This window comes from Vespa mandarinia, chromosome 5 (assembly GCF_050613455.1).
Source record: "Vespa mandarinia isolate Hongniang chromosome 5, ASM5061345v1, whole genome shotgun sequence".
In the NCBI taxonomy this organism is placed as follows: Eukaryota; Metazoa; Arthropoda; class Insecta; order Hymenoptera; family Vespidae; genus Vespa; species Vespa mandarinia.
In genome coordinates, this window is record NC_140814.1 from 238,072 (window position 1) to 263,607 (window position 25,536).

General features: G+C 39.0%; 3 protein-coding genes and 1 pseudogene across 5 annotated transcripts; 2 read left to right on the top strand and 2 right to left on the bottom strand.

Annotated features, from left to right (window-relative positions):
- Positions 1-1,898: 1,898 nt before the first annotated feature.
- On the bottom strand, positions 1,899-19,956 carry LOC118448131 (photoreceptor-specific nuclear receptor). The gene is made up of 9 exons (XM_035880968.2): positions 19,555-19,956; positions 18,810-18,974; positions 15,068-15,494; positions 12,112-12,215; positions 8,626-8,740; positions 4,254-4,369; positions 3,911-4,122; positions 3,477-3,765; positions 1,899-3,111 (listed from the first exon to the last, which is right to left on the bottom strand). Exons 2-9 carry the CDS (start codon positions 18,928-18,930, stop codon positions 2,873-2,875), a joined length of 1,623 nt encoding a protein of 540 aa, XP_035736861.1. The 5' UTR covers positions 18,931-18,974; positions 19,555-19,956; the 3' UTR covers positions 1,899-2,872.
- LOC146872978 (uncharacterized) lies at positions 5,207-7,876 on the top strand. The gene is made up of 4 exons (XM_085657436.1): positions 5,207-5,499; positions 5,707-6,078; positions 6,314-7,552; positions 7,624-7,876. The coding sequence occupies exons 1-4, from the start codon at positions 5,207-5,209 to the stop codon at positions 7,874-7,876; spliced, it is 2,157 nt and encodes a 718-aa protein (XP_085513562.1).
- A 2,261-nt stretch (positions 19,957-22,217) lies between the features above and the next one.
- Positions 22,218-24,030, bottom strand: LOC118448112 (adenylate kinase isoenzyme 1). Of its 2 annotated transcripts, XM_035880937.2 has the most exons (4): positions 23,954-24,030; positions 22,969-23,151; positions 22,638-22,897; positions 22,218-22,512 (listed from the first exon to the last, which is right to left on the bottom strand). In XM_035880937.2, exons 2-4 carry the CDS (start codon positions 23,099-23,101, stop codon positions 22,228-22,230), a joined length of 678 nt encoding a protein of 225 aa, XP_035736830.1. In that variant the 5' UTR covers positions 23,102-23,151; positions 23,954-24,030; the 3' UTR covers positions 22,218-22,227. The 2 variants fall into 2 exon arrangements, with proteins under 2 accessions (XP_035736830.1, XP_085513127.1); XM_085657001.1 differs by lacking the exon at positions 23,954-24,030 and having other exon boundaries at positions 22,969-23,203.
- Positions 23,821-25,482, top strand: LOC118448115 (malate dehydrogenase, mitochondrial pseudogene; annotated as a pseudogene). The gene is made up of 3 exons (XR_014982214.1): positions 23,821-24,264; positions 24,332-24,703; positions 25,075-25,482. The product of XR_014982214.1 is annotated as a malate dehydrogenase, mitochondrial pseudogene (transcript).
- Positions 25,483-25,536: the final 54 nt, after the last annotated feature.

The window sequence follows — 25,536 nt, forward strand, 5'->3', positions numbered from 1 at the left end:
GTCCTCTCTTTTTGTCCAGACCATCGAAGTTGCCTTCGGTGAGTTAGCTCCATCTCTTTTATTCCTTTTCACCCTCCCCGTCTTGTCGGGTTCTTCTTCGCTCTCTCTATCTCTCTCTCTCTCTCTCTCTCTCTTTCTATCTATCTATCTATCTATCTCTCTCTTTAGCTCGTCCCTCGCAGGGTCGTTCAAAGAGGTAGGAGAGGAAGATCGAAAAGGTAGAAGGGAATGGGGTTTATCTTGAAAGCGAAATATAACAAGTCCTACCGCCATTGCTGGATCACCGTTCGGTGGAAGTTTTGTCGCTTGTCGCGAGTAAAGCGGGAGGGTTGGAGACCCCCTGTGCAACGAGTCATCCCCACTCTTCTTCAGAGGGCAACGCCGTGCAGATTGTAGTTTAGAGGGAGTGAGAAGGACAGAGAGACGTCGAAAACTCCGCCCATGCACCACAAGCGCGAGTCAATACTACCAGCTCCCTTCTGTCCCAGTTACCCTCGACCCCTTTCATCTTACTACCTCCCTCTACTTCCTCCCCATTGAAATTCGTTCCGCGTTGCGGCGGTTATCGGCATACCGATGTCTAGCTACGGTCAAGGGAAGATCGTTCGACGAGACGATTCTTTTTCTTTTTCCCTTTTTTTTGGTTTTGTAGAAAAATAGAACTAAAAGAGAGAGAGAGAGAGAGAGAGAGAGAGAGAGAGAGAGAAAGAGAGAGAAAATAAATAAAGTCTATACATATATGGACTTATTTTTCTAATAAAAATCAAAAATATAATAAATATAAAATATTACAAAATCTTATAATGTATATATAACTATATTTTACACACACACACACACACATATATATACATATATATAAACATACACACACACACACTATTGTATATATATATGTATATATATTGTAGACAATTTATATACAAATATACTTACATATTACATATGTGTAAACATCTATAAATGTACGTAAGTACAATACACATATTTGTTCTATACGTAACTTTATTATTAATTAACGAAGAGAAATATGTAATTATAAAAATAGAAAAAAAAGATAAAAAAGAAAAATAATCAAGGAAATCGATGAAAATTAAAGAATTATCAATTCTTCTTCCGACAAAGAAACCTCATGGACGGTTCCTGATCTCAAATATAAAAAACATTAAGCACCCTCCCTCAAACTCCCCGCGTTCGCGTCAGGGTGTTTAACTCCCCGACTGCTTTGACAACTTAAGCAGGCTCTTAAACCTCGCTCAAGCCAGACGTAATTTATAAGCGAGCGAAGGGTAATTCCAGCGGGGATCGTCAAACTGCCATGTGGCAAACCCCCGTCAAGGGGAAGTCAGGGATTACATGGTGATAAATAAATATGTACTTTTATGCAACGAACCAACGTTATGCCGCGCGTAAGTACGAGCGAGTTACAACATTAGCCTTCGTGACGTCTTGCGTTGCTTTCGAGTTCCGAGGGGTTCGGACTCACCCTTCGCGATATAAAACACAATCGGTAAATTCCAATAGGAATAACTCCCATAATATATTCCATCGATTTAATCAAAATTTGCCGATCGTTTAGCAGATTACACGATATCTGGGTATACCAAATAAACATATACTTACATATTTGTTCATACTGTTACATTTCAATCACTTTATTTTATTTAATATTTCTGTATATATTTATTTGAGCTTGTTCTTTCACAATATTTACTATTAATTTTTTTATTATTATCATTATAATGATTTTAAAGAAATAATCGTTAACATTTTTGGAGCACCCTGTATATATATTATAAGATTTTTCATTTAAAATATAAATATAGTACTTACCTCTTTTATTTTTTTTGTTTTAGATATATATTTAAGCTCAGCCGGAATGATGCATGCGTTATAAGATAAGTTAGAATTTGTAGATCTTTTAATCGCGTTTCTTTTTTATTACAAGTAATGACGTTATCGTTACATCGTTATGCATCGATCGAGTACGTACACTTTTACAATGAACAGTATCACAACACGAAGTATAAAGGTTGAAGCACGGCTGAACATATGTCTGTTTCACATTTTTTCCTCTTTTCTTCTCTTTTTTTTTCTTCTTCTTTTTTGCCTTAACTTCTTTACATCATCGAGGTAACTACTATATATCTATTTTTTGACATTCGCAGCGAGGTATGTTAGTACGTGTAATATGTACGTCGTGCTTCTTTTGGAAGCCTCGTGAATCTTCCTCATTCCGTATAATGAATAAATAAACGATTATGTTCGAAAAGAAAGGAATGTTGAAGAGATAAATGGAAAATAATAAAAAAAAATAAAAAAGGAGAACAAATGAAATGAAAAGACGAAGTTCAGATCGCTATCTTCTTTCTTCTCTCATACTCGACAGCAATATGATGCGTGTACGTATATGTCTATGTGTATCTTTCTACTGTCAGTGTGTATATGTGTGTGAATCTCTTCGGAAATAATCTGTTTGACATATTCGAACCTATAGTTCGATGAACATCTTCTATATAATAAATAAATACACGTATTTTTATACACTCATATCATGACCGCCATGAACAACGATCTTCTCGATTTCCTCTTATTGTATTCCATTTTCATTTTCTCTCTTTCTCTTTTTTAGATGCCGTTTCTTTCATAATTTCAACACAAGGTACTATTTTCCTTATAGTAATTCTCACCAAGTTTTCACCTAAGTCCTCGCACCTTCCCCTATCTTTTTTAGGCCATTTCCTTTCTTCTTCCTCTTTCTGAAACGTTTGTTTCTTTGTAAAACGGGATGTTTGCCGGATATTTTCTTTTTGTTGTGTAACATTTTCGTCGTCATTGATCGTCTATCATCGATCGTCATCGATGATGGTTACTAGTTTTTATACATATCGCAAAGCACTTTCTCCATTGGCGTATTACCGATGGTTCTGTGGAAATATATTAATTCTACTCTCGCTGCAGGTACTGCTCTCAGCAATGGTAGAAGAAGTAAAAGCCTGCCGAAACGTGCCGGACTTCCTGGTTGTTGGGCTCTCGCATGTTGTCCTAACATCACCTGAGCTTGGTCCTGAAGATTTTCGATCTGACTGGAATCCTTTAGACCACGGGTTTCTATAAGAAGTGATAAGAACGAATTTTCGAAAATAAATTCGAAAAAAGAAATTATTACGAATGAGTAAGAAAATTAAATGAACGATAACGGCTTAATTGTGGTTTAGTACAGACTTAATTCTTACAAGATAATTTTTTTTATGTATCACAGTTTTAATTATCGATCAATGTCTATATCTTATAAACTAACGTCAAAATAATTTCTGCAATGAGAATGACAAGAATGATGAATTGTATGAATTTCATGATTATTCTTTACTTTAAATAACAAAACACGATTGATATGTATATCTAATAAACAATGTATTATAAAAAAGAGAGAAAGGAAAAGGAAAAAAGAAAAGAAAAAAACATTTTCGTTTTACCTGGTCGAAAAAGTACGATGGCCTTCATACAAGCAAACTCTGCTGGGTCGACCATAACAGCTTTGTACCTTTGCAAGGTATCGTGAAGGTGTCTTACATCAGCCGCAACTTGACTCGGTTTCCCTGTAGTGTTCTGCAGATGAAGACCCGAATGTGGATGTTGATGAGGCGAAAGAGTTAACGCCGTCAATTCGGGAGCACTGAAGAGAGGTGAGGATTCGAGAGGTAGACACCATTGGACTGCATTTAGAAGGAAGAGCTCTGACCAGGCCTCCTCCAGTAAGATCACCTGAACGAATCGCGAATTGCTCGAAACAAGCGATGACAAGAATCCTCTGTTTTTGTTCCGGCTTGAGATTTCGCTCGGATTTTTTTTATATATTTTTGTATTTTTTATATATATATTTTATCATGGCTGTACTAATAGGTAGTACCTGATCTCTGAAGGGTAAACTCGCGAAGGAAGGAAGATTCTTCGCCCACTTAACAGCCATAAAGAGTAATCTCGCACTTGTCTCGTAAACGGTTTCAGCACTGGCCGGAGAATATAGAGAGGGTATGACAGGTGGAAGTTGAGTGCATCCGCTTCTTTGAGGTGTCAATGGTTCCTCATTCGTCACGTCTATGCTGTCCTCGGACGCGTTACCTATTTGAATTATTAGCCAATTTTATCTTACGAATTTTTTAGATATAGATCTTCTTATCGGATAATATATTTCTTCTAAAAAATTATTTTAACGACTTGATCATATTGACACGAGCCTATATTGGACTTACCATCTTCGGTCTCTTGTCTGGGAGGAGTCGCCGTCGTCGTTGAATTCGTCGTCGGTGCGATCGAAGGTAATGGTAATGGTGTCGTATATCTCGCCATTGCCAGAGATACTGGTGGCCTAGAAAGTAAAACGATAAACGATTTTATTTTTCTCGTCGGCTAAGTGATATTACAATATTTCTTTCCGTTCATATCGCATTTATGTATATCGCTCGATTCGCGTTAAAAGAGGAAGGATATCGAAATAATAGGAAAATCGACAGTTTCACGACGATGATCTGACAAATTTTGTTTGTGTACTGTATCGATCGCCCTCTATCGCCATAATTTCATTTTCGTCGATCTTTCGGGGTGGATCAAGCGAGATAAACTCGTGCTAAACTCGCGAATTTATTTTTCTTTTTCTCTTGCCTTCTTAACAATACCCCGTTTTTATTTTTTTATTTTCTTTTATCTCAAACGTCCATAAAAGACTTCTTCGATTCTCTAAGCTTATGGTACGAATGACGTTGGCCGTCGGATCAGCGAAAAGCGCACGGTCGAAGCCCCGATAGTGATAACGGAGGTTAGAGAATTTTTTTATTTTATATTATCAATTATTATTGTATTGCTATTTTTCATATTGAACGAGAACGAAGAAAAACGCGTAGAATATTCCTTTTAATCTTCTTTCGAATCATATTTATAATTATTAAATTTAAACTTTGAAAGTATTTGATAAACGATGAAAATTAGAATCGTAGGAACGTTGAGAATCTATTAAAAAATGTCTGTTGAATGTGATATGACAGAAAAATTAACCTTATGATTAGTTTTCTATTTAATTATTAAAGATTATTTAGTATCAATTAAATGAGCGTGAATTATTGAGAGATGAATTATACCGATTTTAGCATCTTGGAAATATCGGAAGCAGAGACTTGGGAACATTTGTATTATCGTAAAAGTCGCAAAAATGGTTGAGATAAGTGGGACATTGTCGTCGCCACGGCCGACGGCGACGACGTCTCATCGTAAGCGTAAAAACGGTGAAATTTCTTCGACTATGATAAACACAAACGAGATGATCTTACCAACCGGAAAGGATTTCACCGCTTGTTACATGGAACTCTGCAAGAAATATCATCTGAGACCTTTACCGGTGATTTGTGTGACATTACCCTATAGCTTAGACTTTACGACCGATCGTGTTAAGATGGAGGACTGGAGACCGATCTTGAACTCCTTGTCACTTGATCGCATCCTCAGGTATCATTAAACTTTATCTTTAATTATTCTCGTTCTGTCATATATAATAAGGGTATCAATGATTTCTTATCGTAGATTCGTAGATACCAATTAATAGGAACAATATAGATACCGTTTAATGGGAACAAATATAGGAACAAATTATAATAATTTAATTAAAGACGCAGATAGATTCTCATGACTGAACGATTATTTCTTTTCATTTAGATCGATCAGCATACGTAGTAGATATCAATATCGCAAACCATCGGAAATTGGCAATGTGAGTTTCGAAGATAAAGTTCGATCGAAAGGTCCTGGTGCATTAACACAATATCTTGTGGAATGGCTATCCCATAGCATTGGACAATGCGTGAGAAATTCGTTCAGTTTGACCCATCTGGAGCTAGAGGGTATACCTTTTCCGACGGACTGCTTGGCGGTCTTATGCGTCGGCCTCGCTGGCACGGAAACACTCGAACATCTTTCCTTTCAACGTTGTTACATCGGCGATACTGGCTGCGAACTCGTCTGTCGTGCAATAACCGATGTACGGACTATCAGATCGTTGAATTTGAGCGATTGCGATCTTACGTCGAGGTTAGACGAGACTTGAAACCATCATCTATTACATCCGCATAAGTCATTTCTATTGATTACGTTAGTTTATTTATAATATCCTTTATAAACGACGTTATGCAATAACGTAACGGATTTTAATCTTTTTCGACTTATATCTCGTTATCATTATATATGTCTTATGTCATTTTCATAACGAACCATTCGATTCTTACTCGATGGTATCATATTAATTCGAATTAAAATTCAACGTAAGATGCGGCACGGTTCTAGCCTCCACCTTATCAAGGCAAGAATTATCGCTTTATCATGAAACTTGGAAACAATCTCTGAGATATCGAGAGCCAAATATTGAAGCGATGCCTGGTCTACGCCGATTGATTCTCAGTGATAATCCTCACTTGGGTGACTCTGTCGTATTGAAGATGATTGAAGCTATTAGAGATAATCTATGGTTGAAAGCGCTCGACCTTCGGCATTGTGGCTTAACCAATCAGATAGGTGATGATCTTCTCGAACTTCTGGACCAGAATTCTTCTCTGACGGTTCTCGACGTACGACAGAATCCAAACATGAATGAAAATCTAATTGGTGAGATTTTACGACGTTTAGATGGTAAGGAAAACGACGAATACGGCTGGTTGAATTCATCACGAAGAGATCGGAAGTTCTCTTCAACGAATCTTCAAAAGAAGAATAATAACAAGAAGAGTAACAAAGAGAATGAGGTCAATGGTGCATACGGGAAAAAAAATCAAAAAGAAGAAAGTTCGGTTTCGAACTCGGTTAACAGGTTGAAAGTTTTAACTCCTTCTGTGAAAACACGTAAAGTGAATTCTCAACCGACGAAACGGAATAGAACTGTGACACAATCATCCGACAAACCTTCCTTACATCTAGATCTTCAATCACGAATAAAACCGATCGTTGAGACGATGAATTCACTCGAGGTAAGTGAATCGAGTGTTCGATACTTGGCGCAGATCGATTTAGAGAAAAAAAATGAAGAGAGAGAAGAGATCACAGCAATGATGAGAGAACTGATGCTCGCAAGAACGACTAACGATCATTTGTTGGAAGAAAGCAAACGTCAAGATCTTTTGATTGCACATGAAAAAACAAAGCGTGAGATAGCTGAGAAAAAAATGAGAGCGATGAGTGCCAATTTAGCTGATTTAGAAAATATATTTAGAGAAAAGGATCGAGAGACCGACAGTTTCTTATTGGTCAGTCAACGATCATTGAACGACATTTGTACGTCGTTCAATAGATTGGTAGAATTGTTAGAGAATCTAACTAGAAATTCGAGGTTCGACAAGAAGAATTTAGAGGAGGGTCTTTTGGCTACCAAAGATGTGAAATATCGTGTTGACTATGTCGTTAGAAAGACGAAGTCTGAGAATCTAGGACGAGGATACGTTGTTGATATCGAGGATGAAGAGCAGGAAGAAGAAATAATGGAGGAAGAGAATGAACTGATTGTTGAATCATCTAGGTTAGTCTCTTCCTCTCTCTATTTTTTTGAATACAAAATTCATGTATAATACTATTGTCTTATATCGGTAGATTCGACAAGATTCAGATGTTCGTAAAATCCGAAGGAGACGTAAGAAGGAAGCTTCCTTTGCCAGCTTCACCGATACGAGTTGAAAGAAATATCGGCGACAATCTAGACGTAATTGGACCTTCGTTGAAGAGTTGTGTTCTTGATCGTTTTGATGCTGGGGACAAATGTAACGTATCTTCCGTGGATAGGGCAAGAAACATTTTCCTTCGTTTCATCAACGGCGAAGTTGAAGGGAACTTTTTAATCGCCTGATAAAGAATCTATTTGAAATATCTATTTGAAAAGCAGTTAAGATTAGAGGTCATTTGTATATCCACGTTTTTCTTAAGCTCTGTGATTGTACATGAAATAGATATCGTTTATCATTTTGCGATGAAAACTTCACAAATGGTTCTTAGCAAAGAAAAGAGAAAATGCGATCGGGAACGTCGTCGTTTATCGCTTTTAACGTTCACCCCTTGGCACTCTATGGATTTTCCATTACTTCCGGCCTGGGTCGCCGGTTACTTGAAAAACGCCTATGCACGGGCTACCGGTCAAAGGTAATTTTTCATGATAGATCACGCTCGGCGTGGCGTGTCGCGAGCGATCTTGTTCGCAACGTGAATGGTGAAAGGTAAGTCGTTGCGCAGCACAAGATCAAACGTTCCAGCAACGTCGTCCGGTGTGTGCTCCTCTTTCTTCCTCTCTCTTGCTCTCTCTCTCCCTCCATCTCTCTCTCTCTCTCTCTCTCTCTCTCTCTCTCTCTCTCTCTCTCTCTCTCTCTCTCTCTCTCTCTCTCTCTCTCTCTCTCTCTCTCTCTCTCTCTCTCTCTATCTATCTCTTGACGTGTCGTCGATTATCGATCACCGTCGTCCTCGCTTTTACGCGTATGAAGTCTTTAAACGAGACCTCGTTTACGTCACGGTAATAAACGGTTCGATGCTGGTCATTTTTCGTTGGGCGATCGTATAGAAACGGTAAAAATTAGAAATATGACGATTAGAAGTTTAAGGACTTACCCGAAAACACCAACGGCTACTGCAGCTTCACGAAGAGCCCTTTCTTGGTCCATCTCGACGAGTGCTTCCGGTCTTATAGTTGCTGTGTTCCTAGGTTGTCTTTCATTCTGGACGGCTGAAACGAAAAGTATTATTTCCTTTACTCTCTCTAATTTTATTTCGTAAATTCGACGAGTTTGATTTTCAAGCACAGTGGGTGGCGATCTCATCGAGAGGTAATTGAAATATTACGATGATTTCGCTTCGATAGTTCTCGGCAGATTAATCAGGGAACAAACGCGCTCCGCCTTCGACGGCCAGCCCCTTTCTCTTTCTCTCACTCTCTCTCCATCTCTCTCTGTATCTATCCCTCATCTCTATCTCTTGTTCGCGTCTCGTCAAATTCACGTAACTCACGGTTATGTCATGCGAACATCGTGCGTTTGACAAGAACGGAGTTTAACAGACGCGCAGAAATCAGCTACGCTATTGTTTGCCTGTGTATATTCGCCGTTAGATAACTCCCATTCTACGAGTGCGGGATTCTCATCGGCGATCGATTCGTACGTTTCCACCATCCGATATTCTCCAAAGAGAGTACTCTTCTCTTCTTTCTCCTCCTTCTTTTCACGGTCTTCTATTTTCTTCTAGATCACTTTTAGAAATGGTACGAGGAAACAAGGAGCATTTATTACGAAAGATAGATAAATAGATAGATAGGTAGATAAATAGATAGATAGATAGAGATAGAGAGAAGGAGAGAGAGAGAGAGAGAGAAAGAAAGAGGGAGGGAGAGATAAGCTTCGTCGTTAGTTGCAACAGTAGGTAATTGTTATATTACGATATATTCTATTTACAGAGTATTGTACGTATTATTTCAGTACTGATCAAATCTTCGTTGACAATTTTATAATTAATTTTAAATCGATCTACAACCGTCACTCGCAAATTTCGCCCTTGCGATCTTCGCTAGTAGAGATAAAAAAAGGAAAGAAAACATAGAGACCGAGCGATCGTCTGTAAAAGGAGGCGTGTTCGGAAAAACAAGGCAAAGAAACGAACGAGACAGTCTGTGATCTCACAGACGAACGATTCGGTACCGACACGCGACACCTCGTGCGTCCAAATTACTTTCCGCGTCGTTCTTAACGCGCTCGTTTCGCGAATATATTCAAATGAGCGCGCTTTGATCTTCGTAGCCATTCGATCGTCACGAAAACGATGTGTCATCCCGTTTATAAGAAAGAGAGAGAGAGAGAGAGAAAGAGAGAGAGAGAGAAAGAGAGAGAGAGAGAAACAAAGAGCGAACCAACACGATCGCAAAGGATATAAGTTGGTAGTGTAAAAATTTAACGAGCGTCGAAGGGCTTGCGATACCTCGTCGAAACTCGTATCGCGTAAAGAGGACTGACAGAGTAAATCCCTGGAAGGGACAAAGTCGAAACGTAAAGAAAAAGGTCCGCTAAAAAAAGATTACAAAAAAATGAGAGAAAGAGAGAGATAGAAAGCAAGATTCTCGTGAACACGCGGCGTTAAACTTTAATGGAGCCACGATAAGGGCACTCAGTGGCGCATAATGCTCGAGTAGAAGCATTTTTCTAGGCTGCGGAGAATGAGTGAAGTAGAGGAAGGTGGGTATCCTTTTAAACCGTGCCACGGTTGCAGTAATTTCGTAATAATAAAAAAGCGTGTCGGCTCGCTTTACTTTCGTTGCGTTGCTGCCTGCTGAGCGGCTTAATAGGGTCCCTCTTGTCTCTTGCCGAGTCTTTTCCTCGTCGTCCTTCATTTTCTCTCTCTTTCTCTCTCTCTCTCTTTCTCTCTCTCTCTCTTTCTCTCTCTCTCTCTTTCTCTCTCTCTCTCTTTCTCTCTCTCTCTCTTTCTCTCTCTCTCTCTGTCACACGTTCTCTCTCATTTCCTTTTTCCTATCCTTTTCTCTCCGTTTTGACTCCCATCTTTTTTCTGAATCACGCTATCCTCCATTCGAAGAAATAAACGCTCGTCGCCCTTGTACCCTACGGCATTTCTTTCTCTCTCTCTCTCTCTCTTTCTTTCTCTCTCTTTCTATCTCGTACTTTTTTCGCATATACATAGACAGAAGTGTAATAATTGCAAATGGATGGGAATCGTAGCGGGTAGCTGAAGGAAGGGAGTCGAAGGATTCAGATTTCCGCGTGCACATCGCACGAAGTACTGCTTGCTTGCATACGTTTATTTCTTCCAATTAACCCTTCGGGCTGTTCGAGAGCCACGCGACCATCGTTAACGACCGTAATGTTTACGATGGCAAAGAACGACCGCAACACCAGCAACGGAGTTTCTTCTACTGGTAGTAGTGGTGGTTGTTCTGGTAGTTGTGGCGAACCACAAAAGCGTGCTTTCTACGGCAATTAGACTATTCTTCTTCTTCATTTTCGCGATACTTGCGTCATCTCTTTTAATGATACGAACGATTCGAAAATTATTCGAATGGACTTATAAGAATTGCAACGAAGTATCTTTTTTTGTTTTGTTTTTTATGCTACGAATATATTTTTACATAAAAATGATATAAAAAGATTTCTTAACGGTACAATCATTTGCGTGGACATGGTAGAGAAAATAATTTGTTAATTAACAATTAACAAATTATCACTATTAATAGAAAAACGATGCGTTAATTGATTGATTTAAATGGAAAACGATGCGTAAATTCGTATATCTCCGAAGCAAGATAAAATTCTACGAAAGGTCTATAGATTCGTATCGAATTCACGATACTAAAATCTAAGATTAACCTGTTCGGAGAGAGCGAGAATCGCAAAAATTCTCGTTAAAGTCGTACAAACAACAACGTTGACGTCGACGACGAAGTTCTGCTGTGTCGATTCGATCCAATTCTACCTTACGTCGTCGACGTCGAGTTCGGCAATAAGAAAGTTAGTGGTAAGGCGAAATGAGATTGCACAAGGACGAGGGGAAAAAGAAGTAAAAGAATGTAGAGAGAGATACGAGAGGAAAAAGGAGAAAGAATGAGATGAGGGAGAAAGGGAGAGAGGAAGAAGCGAAAGAAGAGAAGCAGGTGCTGCCGTGTCTCGTCGAGAGGCATTAAGAGTTGAATCGAACGATTCTAGAAGCATCGGCATACTCCTCCTCTCCCACCCAACTCTCTTCATCCCTCCTTCTGCCCCTCCAACACTTTTTCCTCATTCCTTCGTTTATTCTCATCTTTTACTATCTACAACCAGACCGTTGGTTGGTCCCTACTCTTTCTATCTCGCGAAACGCGTTTTCTCCGTTCTCATCCAGTTATTTATGTCGCAAACATAAAGGGCCTTCCTCCATCGAATTTCCTGATCGCTATACACAGGGGACGTCTACTCTGATTGATTCGAGAACGGATTATCCAGAGGTATCGTTTCGGTAGTCTCATACCGAGCGATCGACTTCTATCGTTTCTTTCGATATGATTTCCTGGCAAAATGATATTCCTGATTATTTAATTGTTTAATTCGATCATTTTCAACTTACCGTCTTTATTCATTCCCATCTGCATGCATTTTTTTAGACGACAAGCTTGGCATTGATTCCTGTGTGCCTTATCCACGACACATCTTCCTGTTCCAGCTTGACATCTACGACAAAAGGAAACAAATTTTCAAAATATCATGTTTTTTCGTTGATTGAAATGACGAAATATTGTTCCATCAATTTTGTGGAATAAGATCGTAAAGTCGAGTTGAGATAAATCGAAAGTTTTTGGCTGTTACTATTAGAGAGCAAGACGATAAACTCCTGGGCTTGCTCGTCGAAAATCCAAGCGGCGCACTCGGGAGATGGCGTTAAATTCGATTACTTTCATTGTTGAGCTAACCCGGTTATTCCTTGAAGCGGAGTAACGTAAAGAGCCAACCAACTGGGGGTCACGTACCTTATTCTTATCCCCCTTAATCTCGTCCAATCCCGCCGTAGTGCCGGTACACTTCGTTCTTCGCGAGCCTCCAGAAGGGACCACGTTTTCTTTCCTTTATTCTTTCGCTTTTCTTAGTGCGAGAAAAAGTCGAATCGTGTTTCTATCGAATTTGACCACCGATCAGTATATTACGATCTTAGCTTGAATAGACAGATTGACCGATGGACAGATAGACAGAGATGGAAAAATTTGTCCTTGCGATAGAAAAGAAGAAATAGAAAAGAAAAGAAATTGAGAGGGAGGGAGGGAGAGAGAGAGAGAGAGAGAGAGAAAGAGAAAGAGAGAGATGAACAAAGTTCAAAAGGATTAACAGTAGGGTAAGGACGTTGATCAATTTAGTCGTAATTGTTAGCACGATTTTAACTGACGTCAGTCAGAAGGAGCTGAGAATCGAGCGAAACAAACGACGAACGGGCTAGGTCGATTAGGTGACGGAGAAGGAGGACGGAGCTTGAGATATCCGGTCGGTCGACCATCCTGACCCGAGGCGGTTAGAACGCGACGAGAACGGATCCAAAGCGACCGGGCATCGAAGGGTGGCTGCATGCCGTGCCAGCGGGTGGCGTCGCACAAATTGATTTGCGTTCACACCCCGTCGGAGCTCGAACACACACGAACTCTTGCACACTCGCGGTAGGACACGCTCGTGAACTGGGTACATGACGCGATGGGGAACATTCAAGAGAGAGAGAGAGAGAGAGAGAGAGAGAGAGAGAGAGAGAGATAGAACGGACTCCTCTTCCTTTCCATTCACCCTTCAGAACCACATCACGCATTTATTTACCCGACTCTTCCTCGACCCTCTCCTTTCTCTCTCTCTCTTTCTCATACTTCTTCGATCGAGCGGAATCTTTGCACGTGCTTCGACGGTCATTCTTTCTCTCCCAAGAGAGATTTTAACGTTAAAGGAAATCATCCTTCTCCTTTACGATCTCGATAGAAGTCTTTAAAATCGAGATATCTCACGTAAAAGGGTTTCCTATTAACGAATTAAGAGATTTCGAATCTTATCCGATCGAGGATGAGTTTAATTTTATTCAGGAATTGATAGGATCGACCGGTCAACGTAGTGTCGAGCTTACAGTTAATCCGTCGATTGTGGTTGGCGCGACGTCGGGACACATCTGTCGTAATTCTCTCTCTCTCTCTCTCTCTCTCTTTTTCTCTCTTACTCTCACCGGAGCTAGCGAACCCCTGCACTTTTCCCCTTACCGAGTAATTGGTTATCTGTGCGAAGGCTCTTCGGTCTTTACCGCGTTACGACCATCTGACAGGAACGGATACTGGGAGAATAAAAAAAGGTGAACGGCGTTACGATGACCTCAAAAAGGATCGATTGAAACGTACTTGTCCAAGAAGAGCGAGGGATCGACGACCGGCTTCTCATCGTTCTCTCGTAGCGTTTACGAATTCATCAAAAGGCCGGTTCGATATTGTTGTTTTATTGTAACAGGTGTTAGAGAAATTCAGACATAATTGTTTTCCTTATGACCGTAGATATATCACTCATATCGCTTTCGTCTCGATGATTGAAATATTTGCTTTACGATTCGGTCGGTGTTGGTAACTTGTTTGTTCAGCGGTATTTGGTGAAAACACTTGGCAAAGGTTATGATCGCCGAGTTAGCTTTTTTCTTATCGATAAATGTTCGATCTGTTTTCTAAACCGCACGTATTATTATGTGTTGCAACATTTTGCCAATACGTCTTTCGATCCAAGAGTCTCTTTAAATCGATTCATAATTTATTTATATTCAGATCAACATTTTTGTACATCTGTAAAAGTTTGGTTTGTAGATGGAAAGACGTGAAAGATATAGAAAGAAAGAGAGAAAGAGAGAGAAAGAGAGAGAGAGAGAGAGAGAGAGAGAGAGAGAAGGGTATCATGGGTTAATAGTTTATATATCGAGTATCCCTGACAAGGATATGACACTCTTAGTAAAGCTAAAGGGCGACGAGAAGCGGGGAGTGGAACGAGGGTGCCAGCGTAAAGAGGATCGTGAACGTAGCAGACACCGATTCTGAGTTGAGAGGGATTCAATGGAGATGGATCGCCGTTCCCAAGGGATGCTAATAGTTCCTCGAACGGCCCGCGAAGCTTTGCCAGTGGCTCGATCGCGCGTATACGGTTAGCTACGATGGGCCTTCGTGTTGGACGACCTCGAACATTATGCCGTTCTGCATTGTTGCCCGGTATTACGATGAGCCCACTCGATTCGAGCCACATGGCGCCACCCGACTATAACCTTCCACTTTCCCGCTTGATCCTAGTATTCACAGATATCTCTCTTCTATCTATATTTTCATTTTCGACAAAAGACAATTTTACGACGGTAAAGAAACTCTATAAAGCAGAAGACGTTTATATTCTCGTCTTTTTATATTGTGTAATACTGAATTCATGTGAAATACTGAAAGATTGTGTAAGGATCGTTTAGTTTTCTAATGAAACACATTATTTTTTAATGAAAATCCAAGAGAGATGAGGTATAACAATTTTCTAACGAAACTCACCTGTATATAAGTTTACGTCTAACGCTTCTTTTGAAGAATCCACTGCAACCGTTACATGCAAGAATCCCATAATGCTTCCCAGAACTGGTATCACCACAAACGACGCATATCAGGCCAAGACTTCGAGGTGTCTTATTACTGTGTTGCGATTGTTGTTGCTGTTGTTGTTGTTGTTGTTGTTGCTGTTGTTGTTGTTGATGCTGTTGTTGAACTTGACTCAAGAGATGGGGATGACCATTACCGATTGCCGTAAGATATGGGGATCTTGCGAGAGGAAAATCTGTTGGCATTCCTCTGCAAAGTGGTACAGGACATTCTTGCACCGGTCTCGAGGCGTAAGGATCGTGACTGGATGTCGAACCTGTCGCACCTAAAGGACTGTAACGTTCCGGTAATCCAGGAGATATTACACTACTCTCACCAGAATCTGTAACAGATTATTATACAAAATACTAATAATTATCATATGAAATACTAAATCGACGAAATACTCATAATTATTATACGAAATACTAAATCGACTTTCTGTTTCCTGTTCTTGAATAAAAATGTCAACCAGACATTTTATCTATCTCTTTGAACGTATTGCTTTTCCTTTTTTTAACACCAATGTTCATGTATTATTTATTTATTTTACTTTCGATACATCCAGACTTTGCACAATTGTCGAAACGCTGATTTAACGAAAAAAAAAGAAAAGAAAAAATGTACGAAGAAAATATTGACGCAGCGTGGTTTCGGATTTAGTTATTGTTTTCAGGATATAAATAAAGATTCGATTCTCTTTCTTATCGCAATTATTTTCTCTTCACGTATAAAATTAATCACGCATTAAAGAGCAAGGAAGGATGAACGAAATAATGTATCGTATATTTCCGTTCAAAAAATTTCTCCAATTTTTCTTTTCTTTTCATTTTTTATTTTTTATTTTTTTTTCTTATATTTCCCCTTGAAATTGTTTCAATTATCGAAGACCACGACGAAAGGATTTACGATCAGGGATGAGACTTCTAGTTGGATTCTCGAACAATTCATTCGATTTGATCGGTTCTACCTTCGAACTAAGCTAATCCTAGAAATCTCTTTCGCATGTTGCGATATTCAAGCGACCCCAACTGCAAATATGTGAAAGAGAAACTGCCCTGACCTCCCCTCTTCCTTCTAATCCCAAACTCCCATCTTCTGCACCTCCTACTGATGCTTTCCACTCTTGATTGATTCTCATGAAGCAGGGTCCGTAAACAGAACGATCGCATATAAAATAATTGCGCGCTGTTCAAGCTTATATAACGATAATATTATAGATAAACACGTAGAATTTATGACTTATTTTTTGATGACTGAATGTTGATAGAGTATGTATACACAAGTATATACTTACTTTGTTGAACATATTCAAGAATCTTAGAACACAAAGAAGAATGGGAAGCAAATTTTTTTTTATTATACGAAGCTTATTATACAAGATATAAACTTTCTCTGAAAACGCGTCCAACACGCGTCTTAGTAAGAAGAAGAATATTTGAAGTTATTTAAAATCGTTCAAACGTTGAATACGCGGACAGAATCCTTTGTTTCAAAGTTATTACGATGAAATACGATCGGAATTAAAGTCCTCGAAAAATTACCGACATGGATCTTTTCCTCTATCGAAGAAGAAGTCGTCCGTGGTTCTTTTTATTTCCCTTTGGGAGACACCGTTTCGTCTTCGATTCCCCTTAAGGATTACGACCAGGGATCGTAGAGGCAAACAGTATTTACATCGAGAAATGAGTTTTGAAAAAGCTCAGAAAGTAAAGAGATTTCTTTAGCATAAATATTTATGTTTTCTTTTTTTTCTTTTTTTTTTAAATAAGGGTCGCAAAGCAGTTCCCTGACAAAATAGTTGATTAAATGTTGTTAATTAATAAATAGATTAAAAGGGCAATTGTTGTAATATCGTTGCTAACAAAGCAGAACTAATAAAACGAAAAAGTAGTAAAACGAAATGCGATTTTTCACTCGATTCTATTAGTCACGGCCGTGACTCTATCGTAGAAATCGTATTTGTCGATCGAACGCTCATTTGGATTGCTCGTTAAATGTCATAGGGTCGGAAACATTTATGAGAGGAGAAAAAGAGAGAGAAAAAAAAGGAAAGAAAGAAAATTACCAGTCACCCTTTTTCATATATCCCTTTAGTGTTATTATTTACGAAGGAACTACATATCTACTATCTACCTACCTACTTACCTATCTATCTACCTACCTACTAACCAAATTAAAAAAATACCATATTAATCTCTGAAAATGGAACTAGCTCCGATAAAAAGGTTCGAACCCGAAGGGTTCTATACACTTTCCGTCTTCGAAGTTACCCTTTTAACCTGCAGACGAGTTTAACCATGAAAATATTCTGAGAGTTTCAGCGTGAAAAGCATCGGAGCGTCCCTCGAAATATACTCGCCGATCTCTCTTTCTCTCTCTCCTCTCTCTCTCCTCTCTCTCTCCTCTCTCTCTCTTTCTCTCTCCCTCTCTCCCCCAACCGGTCGAGTATCCAACGATGATCCTGTAATACGAGGGACGCAGGTGGCGCCTCGCCATCCGCCAGCATTGATATGCTAATGAAATTTGACGCCCCTGCTGTCGCCTCTCTCTCTCTCTTTCTCATTTTCTACGCGTTGTATACGTATACACGTTTTCTGTGTATCCGTGTTACCTATCCGTCCATTTTATCCATCTCTTTCTCTCTCTCTCTTTTTCTCTTTCCCTCTTTCTTCCCTTCTCCCTCATCGTAGATTTCAATTCTGAGGCTTCGAGACGTCGAGACACTTTCTTCTTTCTCGTTTAACCCCGCACGTTCGACGAGGTTCGGCACCGTGTCGTGCATTCCACCAGGCCATAACGAAATTTCATTACTCTAATGGCCTAACGATGTTGCCGCTGTCCTATTGTGTATATACGCATACACAGACGTAATCACACTCATACAACCGTATACGCAAGAATTCTCGTTGTGCGAGGATCGTTCATGTATTACTGTTTTCGATGCGTATGCATCGTATGTATGCATTGAATTTAACTGATAACGACATTATGAGAGCTTTCGAAAGCATCGAATCAAAGGAATAATCGTGTGAGCGTACGTCGTGAATGTTACGTGTGACACGAGCGTGATCGCTCGCAGATTGATTTTATCAAACGCGAGAGCCTATCTTTACTCTCTCATAGTGAACGAATCTATTCGACAGAAATCCGATTATATACGATGCCCGTGCGATAGTCATTTTATCGTTCTATAAAAGTTCTTTTCTATTTGGATCGACGTACAAACAGTAAATGACAACATGATTTCTTTTTTCTCTCGTTTAATTAATTACTACGATCGTGACGCGTGTCTACGAGAAAGAGAGAAAGAGAGAGAGAGAGAGAGAGAGAGAGAGAGAGAGAGAGAGAGAGAGAGAGAGAAAGAGAGAGGAATATACTCGTCATTTAATTGCTGAAAACCATGTTACTCACGTAGTTTTTTATCATTCGTAAACCATTTTGTAACTCAGTCCAAGGGAAATTTCATTTCTGGTGATTTACATGTATTCTCTTTTTCCCTCTTTCGCTCTTTCTCTCTCTCTCTCTCTCTCCCTTTCTTTCTTTCTTTCTTTCTTTCTTTCTTTCTTTAACATTCCTTTTAGTTTTGAAAAAAGCAAAAACAGAAAAGAAAAAACAGCCAAAGTAATATGAAATTCGGTCGTTTGTTAACGCTCACCGTGACGAATGCTGAGTGGACTTGCAGGACTACGAGGATGCTCGGAACTCGTTTCGTTTTGTGATTGCTGCTGCTGATGCTGCAGATCGGCAGAAGTACCAACGGTCGTTGCTCCGTTCATGATGCTCTCTCGATGATCATCGAATCTCACCAGCAGAACTTCGCCTATAACGAGACAAGAATTAGGAAAACCTCGAAATTTGAATTTCTTTCGAGAAATTCGATCTCATAGTGAATATGTACAACATTGTATATCTCGAAACAATTGTCCAATCGAACGATTTAAACGTCTAATGGGTATTGCGTTGTTATTGTTTTTATAACTTCATTTAAATTTTTGATCACGTTATAGAGTTCGAACATCTGATAGTTTCCAACCTTGAGAATTTTATCGTTCTAAAACTATCTTTTTAATTCGATTACATTTTATGAACACTGGTAATATTTTCTATTACATATTACGAGTACTTTTAGATATTATTAAAATGTATTAGATTATTTTTACGATATAAATTTCCATACTTTTCACATATTTTTCTCACAAATAAATTCATTGTCAAGTGAATTCATTGTCAAAATCACTTTTACAACAATCATTATCCTCGCGTCATATTTCCGAACATAAGATTTCAACAGATTTTTCTTTTCTCTTCATAGATTGATTTTCGATAATCGGTGAGTAATACGAAAAAATATAGTAAAAAGAATCTCGATAGATATAAGAAAAGTAAATAAATATACTCACCAAGTCCCGGCTCGCCGAGAAAATCTCTGATCCTTTCCGTGATTCTTCCGTTTTTCTTACCCCTTATAATTCAATTAAACACTCGTTCAACACGCGATTTAACGATAACAAGATATTCTTATCGCGCTTATATGCAACGAGCGAGCGAAGTGAACCAATTGCACCGAATGTCCGTTAAGATGTGAGGGAAAGTTTGCAAACGATTTTAAGAGAACAGAGAGGCGGAAGAAGAACGGTAAAGAGGAGAAGGAAAAAGACGTTGATAGCTAAGGAAGAAGAGAAAAGATAGAAGAAGAAAAAGAAGAAGAAGAAAGAGAAAGAGAGAGAGGGGGGAGAGAGAGAGAAGGAGAGATTAGGAAAGAGTAGGCTAACGATGAGCAAAGCAAGCGAGTCTCCAACTAAGTTCTCTCGGCGACTAACAAGACGACGAGCTTCGCATCTCTCGTGTCTTCGCTTTCCTAGTCGACTCGTTGCTATTCGTCGTGTTCCTCGTTGTCGATGTAGAACGTCGACATCGTGCTGCCAGTTGAAGTCTAGTATATCCGTCGGTTTCTATCGGTTCTCATACTCCGAATGTGTGGGTGCGAGCAACAGAGCGAGAGAGAGATAAAGAGAGAGAGAGAGAGAGAGAGAGAGAGAGAGAAAGAGAGAGAGAGAGAGAGAGATAAAGAGAGAAAGATAGAGACAGAAAGAGAGAGAGAGAGAGAGAGAGATAATGTATGAGTGTAAGAGAGATAGATAAAAGAGGTAAGAGTGGGCTCTCGCGCCGATTGGTCGACCGACACTTTTGAAGGCGGGATCAGGAGGCAACGGCGGAAAAACGACAAAAACGAGGAAGGCCAGGATTTAACCTATAGCCAGCACGTTTGACGCGCGACGCGAGCCTTCTGCAAGTCTGACTAGTAGGACGCCTGCGCACCACCTATTATCTGCCACTGCGCTAGGACTCTCGCTCATTCATCCTTCTCCCCTCTCTACTGTTTCCCCCGGCCTCTCGCCCCGTGGTACAATTGTTGATCGTTGGTTACGCTCTGCTCCTCAATCCCTTCCTCCCACCACTTGTCCTCTTTCTCCCAACACTCCCTCCCTTCCATACAAACCGCTTCTATCCGATAGGTCCTTTCCGTACTGCCTCTCGACGGCCGAGTGGGGGATCGCAACTTCGAATATCGGAGGAGCGAGGGTTGTTGGTTGTTCGATCGAACGACGAGATCGACGGGCAACGATCGGAGCAGCGACCGTCAAACTCCGATATTTCACTAATACTACTACCATCACCACCATCGTCACCACCACTTCTACTACTACTAATACTAATACTGCTACTGCTACTACTATTATTATTACTATTGTTATTACTACTGCTACAACAACTACTACTATTACTGCTATTACTACTATTGTTATTATTACTCTTTTGATTCTCTCTGACTTCTCGATCTTTTTTATCTAAACAAACTTCACGAAAGATTGATAAATAAATAAATACTAATTCATAAATATACGAAAGCACATAAATAAATCAGATAGTTATTCCATTGACAATTATTGTTTTTAAATCGTAATAATTTGATAACTCTATTTGTTTTTTACAATCTTATAGACGAAATAATTCACTCTTGTGGGACGCAACAGCATCGATCAGACCAGTCACGTTCATCAACAGATCGCGTTTCCTGTAAAGTAAAGTTCTACGGTAAGCTGAGAATATCTATGTTGGTAAGTAGTGGTGATGTTGGTGATAGTAGTGGTTGTGGTGGTTGGTGATAAAGTCGTTTCGAAGGGGATGTCCGCCATGCTGGATTTCTGCCTTCGGACGACACTCGGTGGCTTTCCGGTAATCGTTGCCGGGGATGCAGCGAACTTCCTCCTCCCTCTGCCAACGAGGGAAGGATCGTGGCCACGCCCCTGAACTACTAGTCAGACCAATGACGCCAGGACATCGCGACGTTACCGTCCACCAATAGGATTACCCTCTGATACGGTCTTTCGCTTGTCAGCGATCGCTTCCTCCCTTCTTCTCAACCCCCACACCCTCTACCTACTATTTCCTCTTCCTTCTCTTGGCAAAGCACCGGGGTGCTTTTCAATTTCGGCTCTACCCTTCCTCCTCATAAAGAGGTCGAAGCACCTATTCGCGCGCGCACCATCGTTCGCTGTGTTTCGCACACTTCTATCTAGAATATCTATCGTATCTCTCTCTCTCTCTCTCTCTCTCTCTCTCTCTCTCTCTATCAATCTATCTATCTCTGTCTCAATCTCTCTATATCTCTATATTTCTATCTCTTTTCTACGTCAATAAGAGAAAGAGAGAGGTAGAGCACGCTTTACGCCCTCCCGACACCGGATAGCTCACTCTCTTGATTCGATGCTCGCTTCAGGAAGGAGAAACGCTATAGGAAGAAGGAGGATGCTCTTATTTATCATGATAGCGAATTATGTTCCTTCTATAATATACCAGCGAAGAAAAATGTTGCCTATAATTTCGATAGCCGATCGTCCTTCGAAATCTACTTATTCTCTCTCTCTCTCTCTTTCTCTTTTTTTTTCTTTTTCTTTTTCTTTTTCTTTTTCTTTTCTTTTTTGTTCTTCAAATTTTATATAATACTTTCTTTTGTTTTTCGGAAAAACTATACACAACATAACAATTACGAGGTAATACGAAATAGCGATTCACGATGACGTTTGTGCTGATATTTTTTTTAAGATATTCTCCATCTCTCGACATATGTCTGCGAATACGTTTTCATCATCATTCTCGGCATTTATCACAACGAGTTTTTTCTTGTAATGACGTAATATGGGTTTATTCATCTTGTGAAAAATTCTTATGCGTTCTTTAAGCTTCTCCTCGCTCTCTTCGAGTCTTTCAGTCATCGTTACTGCCTTAGCCATTGCTCTGTCACGTAGTACTGAATTCCTCGCTGATAAATAGATCAACAGATCGAATGGTTTCACCTATCGATGTACAGATTTATCGATGTAACGGATTAATACGATTAAATGTTGAAAATCTTGATCGTTTGATGATCGATTTAAGAATCGATTCAAGATAATAAAGTCAATCGTATCGAAAGTAATACCTGTCTTTCAAACATTTTTCCCTGCTCCTTTTCACGCGGGAATCCTGTTAGAAAGAATCCTTTTGCTGTGTTAAGATGCTTTAGCATTTTCGTTTTAATTAGTTCTATTAAAACGTCGGCTGGTACTAATCGACCTTGAGACATATATCTCGCTAAAACGACTCCTTTTACTGATCTCGTGTGAACCTCGTCGCGAAGTATTTCAGAACTTGATATAATTAGCCAGTGAAATTTTTCTGACACTTTTTTCGATTGCGTAGCTAAAAGAAAAAATTATTATTTATACATTACAGTATAGGAAAAGAACGGAGCTAATCACAATGATACTAACTCTTTCCTGAACCTGGTCCACCGATCAGGCATATCATTGGTAAATTAGCCTCTCTAACAGCCGATGCATCGATTCCGGTCTCTTTCGGAAGAACATCCTCTAAGGGATCCCTCGGTCTAAGGCAATTGCCCATAATATTGCACTTTTCGGATGAGAAACTTCGTTATAACGCGTTTATCTTTCCTGTATCAATAAATAATTTTATAGGTTTGAATAAAATGACAGATCGATGAACGTGAAGTATGTTACATAAGACTTTCTTTATAACACGATACTCGCAAAAAGTATTGTATTGATATTATTTTATATGATATTGTTGGATGTTACATGCTCGAAGGTCGGACGTTTCTTTTTCTTTTATACCTACGGTCGGTAAAACAGAATTGTAACGCATACGCTAGATGAATCATTTGGATTACCATTGGTTGATACGCATTTGTCAAAAGCTTTATTATCGATATCTACAATCGCGATAAAATTCGCAAATTGCGTGCGACGATATTAAGCTTCAATTAGTGATATATTAACAATAAGTTTAGATATAATACTAATATATTAAATATGCCATGTATTTCATTATTAATCATGAATCAATGATCATTTAAATAGAAATACAAATAGAAATAAATCAAATCATGATATGCTACTATGAAGTTAGGAAGATACACTTTTTAGACTTACAAGTTAAATATAACATGAAAAGCGTATAAAATATTGAGTAAACGATATTTTAAATGAATACGAATCAGGAATAAAAGACTTTTTCATGAAAAGTGAACATTCGTCGAATTTGTAATGTCTTCTTACTAAGAAAAGGAAAAGTTCAAAAAATAAAAGAGAACAAATTCAAAAATGAGGTTACAAATATATTGCCTTTACAAAATGTTGTCCATTTTAGAAAAACATATATTTCGCAATGAATTCCTTGAAAGCAAACTTTTACCAATGAAGTTATTGAAGAGAGAAGGTTCAAATGATTGTCTACCTCGAGATCGAAGCGAATTACATTGCATATACGAGTGTCGCGTTGCCATAATCGGGTTAGGAGGTGTTGGAAAATCTTTGGCGCATTTGTTGAAAATGTTTCCTGGTACATTGACGGAACTTCGACTGTTGAATAGAAGCGATCCTTCAGGAATAATTGAAGAATTAAATCACATACCTACAAAACTTCCTATTTTTGGTATGTGCGGAATGGAAAATCTTTGCAAAGGTCTAAAAGATGTTGACATTGTGGTGATATCGGCTGGTTACGCGAGAAAGACGGATGATTCATCACGAGAAGATCTTTTCTCGGTCTGTATGTTGAAAAATAAATAAATCGAATGAAATGTATGATTATATTCCTATATTGATTTCATAGGACAACGCAAAGATTTGTGCGAACATATGCAAGGCCTGTTCCGAAGCTTGTCCTACAGCATTAATAGCAATAGTTGCGAATCCGATAGATACCTTGGTACCTTTAGCTGCGCATATTTTAAAGAAACATGGCTCCTACAATCCAGCAAAATTATTCGGAGTCTGCGAATTGGATCATTTGAGAGCGCGACATTACTTCGCCGACTTAATTTGTGTGGATCCAAAATGGACTTATGTTCCCGTAGTAGGTGGTCATGGGGAGCACACTACAGTCCCATTGTTCTCAAGATGTCGGCCTAACATAGAGTTGACACCGGAGGAGATGATGAATCTCACCAAGGCTGTTAGAATAGCCGGAAAAAATATCGTGAAGGTAATTAACTCTCTTAGTTTATTACTTATTTCTTGGGATTTTATAAAAAGAAAAGGAAAAAGAAAAAAAATATATGTATGAAGATAAAAAGAATCTATTGAAAGAATAATCTTTTTATCTTTAACGATCTTTCCTTACAAATGCGATGATTAATAAGTGGTGTATTGGCGCCAGCCTTGAAGCTTTCATAATCGATACCGGTAATGCAATGAAGTTATAACGATCGTTTCGAATCACATATCCATCGATCATTATTCATGGCCTTGATATTCGAACGAGATAATAACGTTTTTGTTATTGATGGTAATGAAAATGTTTCTTGACCGTGAGATCTTTTTTATAGTTTCTAACAAATCTTATTGATATTTCAGATGAAAAAATCAAGTAGCACATACTCCATGGCTTCAGCAACCATGTATTTCATTCACAAACTTGCCCGTGCCATTCACCACGAGCCAAACATAGTTATTTCCGCATATACGGAATCTCGCGTGACCGGGGCTCATTTTTTTTCAAACGAATTGTTACTTGGGCCAGCTGGGATCGATAAAAATTTGGGTTTCGGCAGAGTTAATGTATTCGAGCAAAAACTTATCGACGATGCGGTCAAGGTCCTACGGAAGCAAGTCGATATGGTAGAAGAGTTCATTGATAAATTCGACGTTTAAAATTAATCGTAAAGTTAATTCTCATCGTTTTTCTTTGAAGAAAAAGAAATTAAGAAAATCAATGGATTAATTGTTCTCCTTCGCTTTTCTTTTTTTTGTTTTTTTCCACGTTGTTCAAGTATGAATTATTAACAAATAATCGTCCGAATATATCTATTTCTATGA

What these genes read in the sequence shown, in the direction of transcription:
- LOC146872978 (XM_085657436.1), top strand. Translation starts at nt 5,207, where the DNA reads ATGGTTGAGATAAGTGGGACATTGTCGTCGCCACGGCCGACGGCGACG. An exon ending in TCACTTGATCGCATCCTCAG is followed by an intron (nt 5,500 to 5,706) that starts GTATCATTAAAC and finishes CTTTTCATTTAG; the next exon opens with ATCGATCAGCATACGTAGTA. An exon ending in CTGATTGTTGAATCATCTAG is followed by an intron (nt 7,553 to 7,623) that starts GTTAGTCTCTTC and finishes TTATATCGGTAG; the next exon opens with ATTCGACAAGATTCAGATGT.
- LOC118448131 (XM_035880968.2), bottom strand. Translation starts at nt 18,930, where the DNA reads ATGAACGGAGCAACGACCGTTGGTACTTCTGCCGATCTGCAGCATCAG. An exon ending in TCCACTCAGCATTCGTCACG is followed by an intron (nt 15,495 to 18,809) that starts GTGAGCGTTAAC and finishes AATCTGTTACAG; the next exon opens with ATTCTGGTGAGAGTAGTGTA. An exon ending in CAGACAAGAGACCGAAGATG is followed by an intron (nt 4,123 to 4,253) that starts GTAAGTCCAATA and finishes TAATTCAAATAG; the next exon opens with GTAACGCGTCCGAGGACAGC.
- LOC118448112 (XM_035880937.2), bottom strand. Translation starts at nt 23,101, where the DNA reads ATGGGCAATTGCCTTAGACCGAGGGATCCCTTAGAGGATGTTCTTCCG. An exon ending in TGGACCAGGTTCAGGAAAGA is followed by an intron (nt 22,898 to 22,968) that starts GTTAGTATCATT and finishes TTTTTCTTTTAG; the next exon opens with CTACGCAATCGAAAAAAGTG. An exon ending in GAAAAATGTTTGAAAGACAG is followed by an intron (nt 22,513 to 22,637) that starts GTATTACTTTCG and finishes GTACATCGATAG; the next exon opens with GTGAAACCATTCGATCTGTT.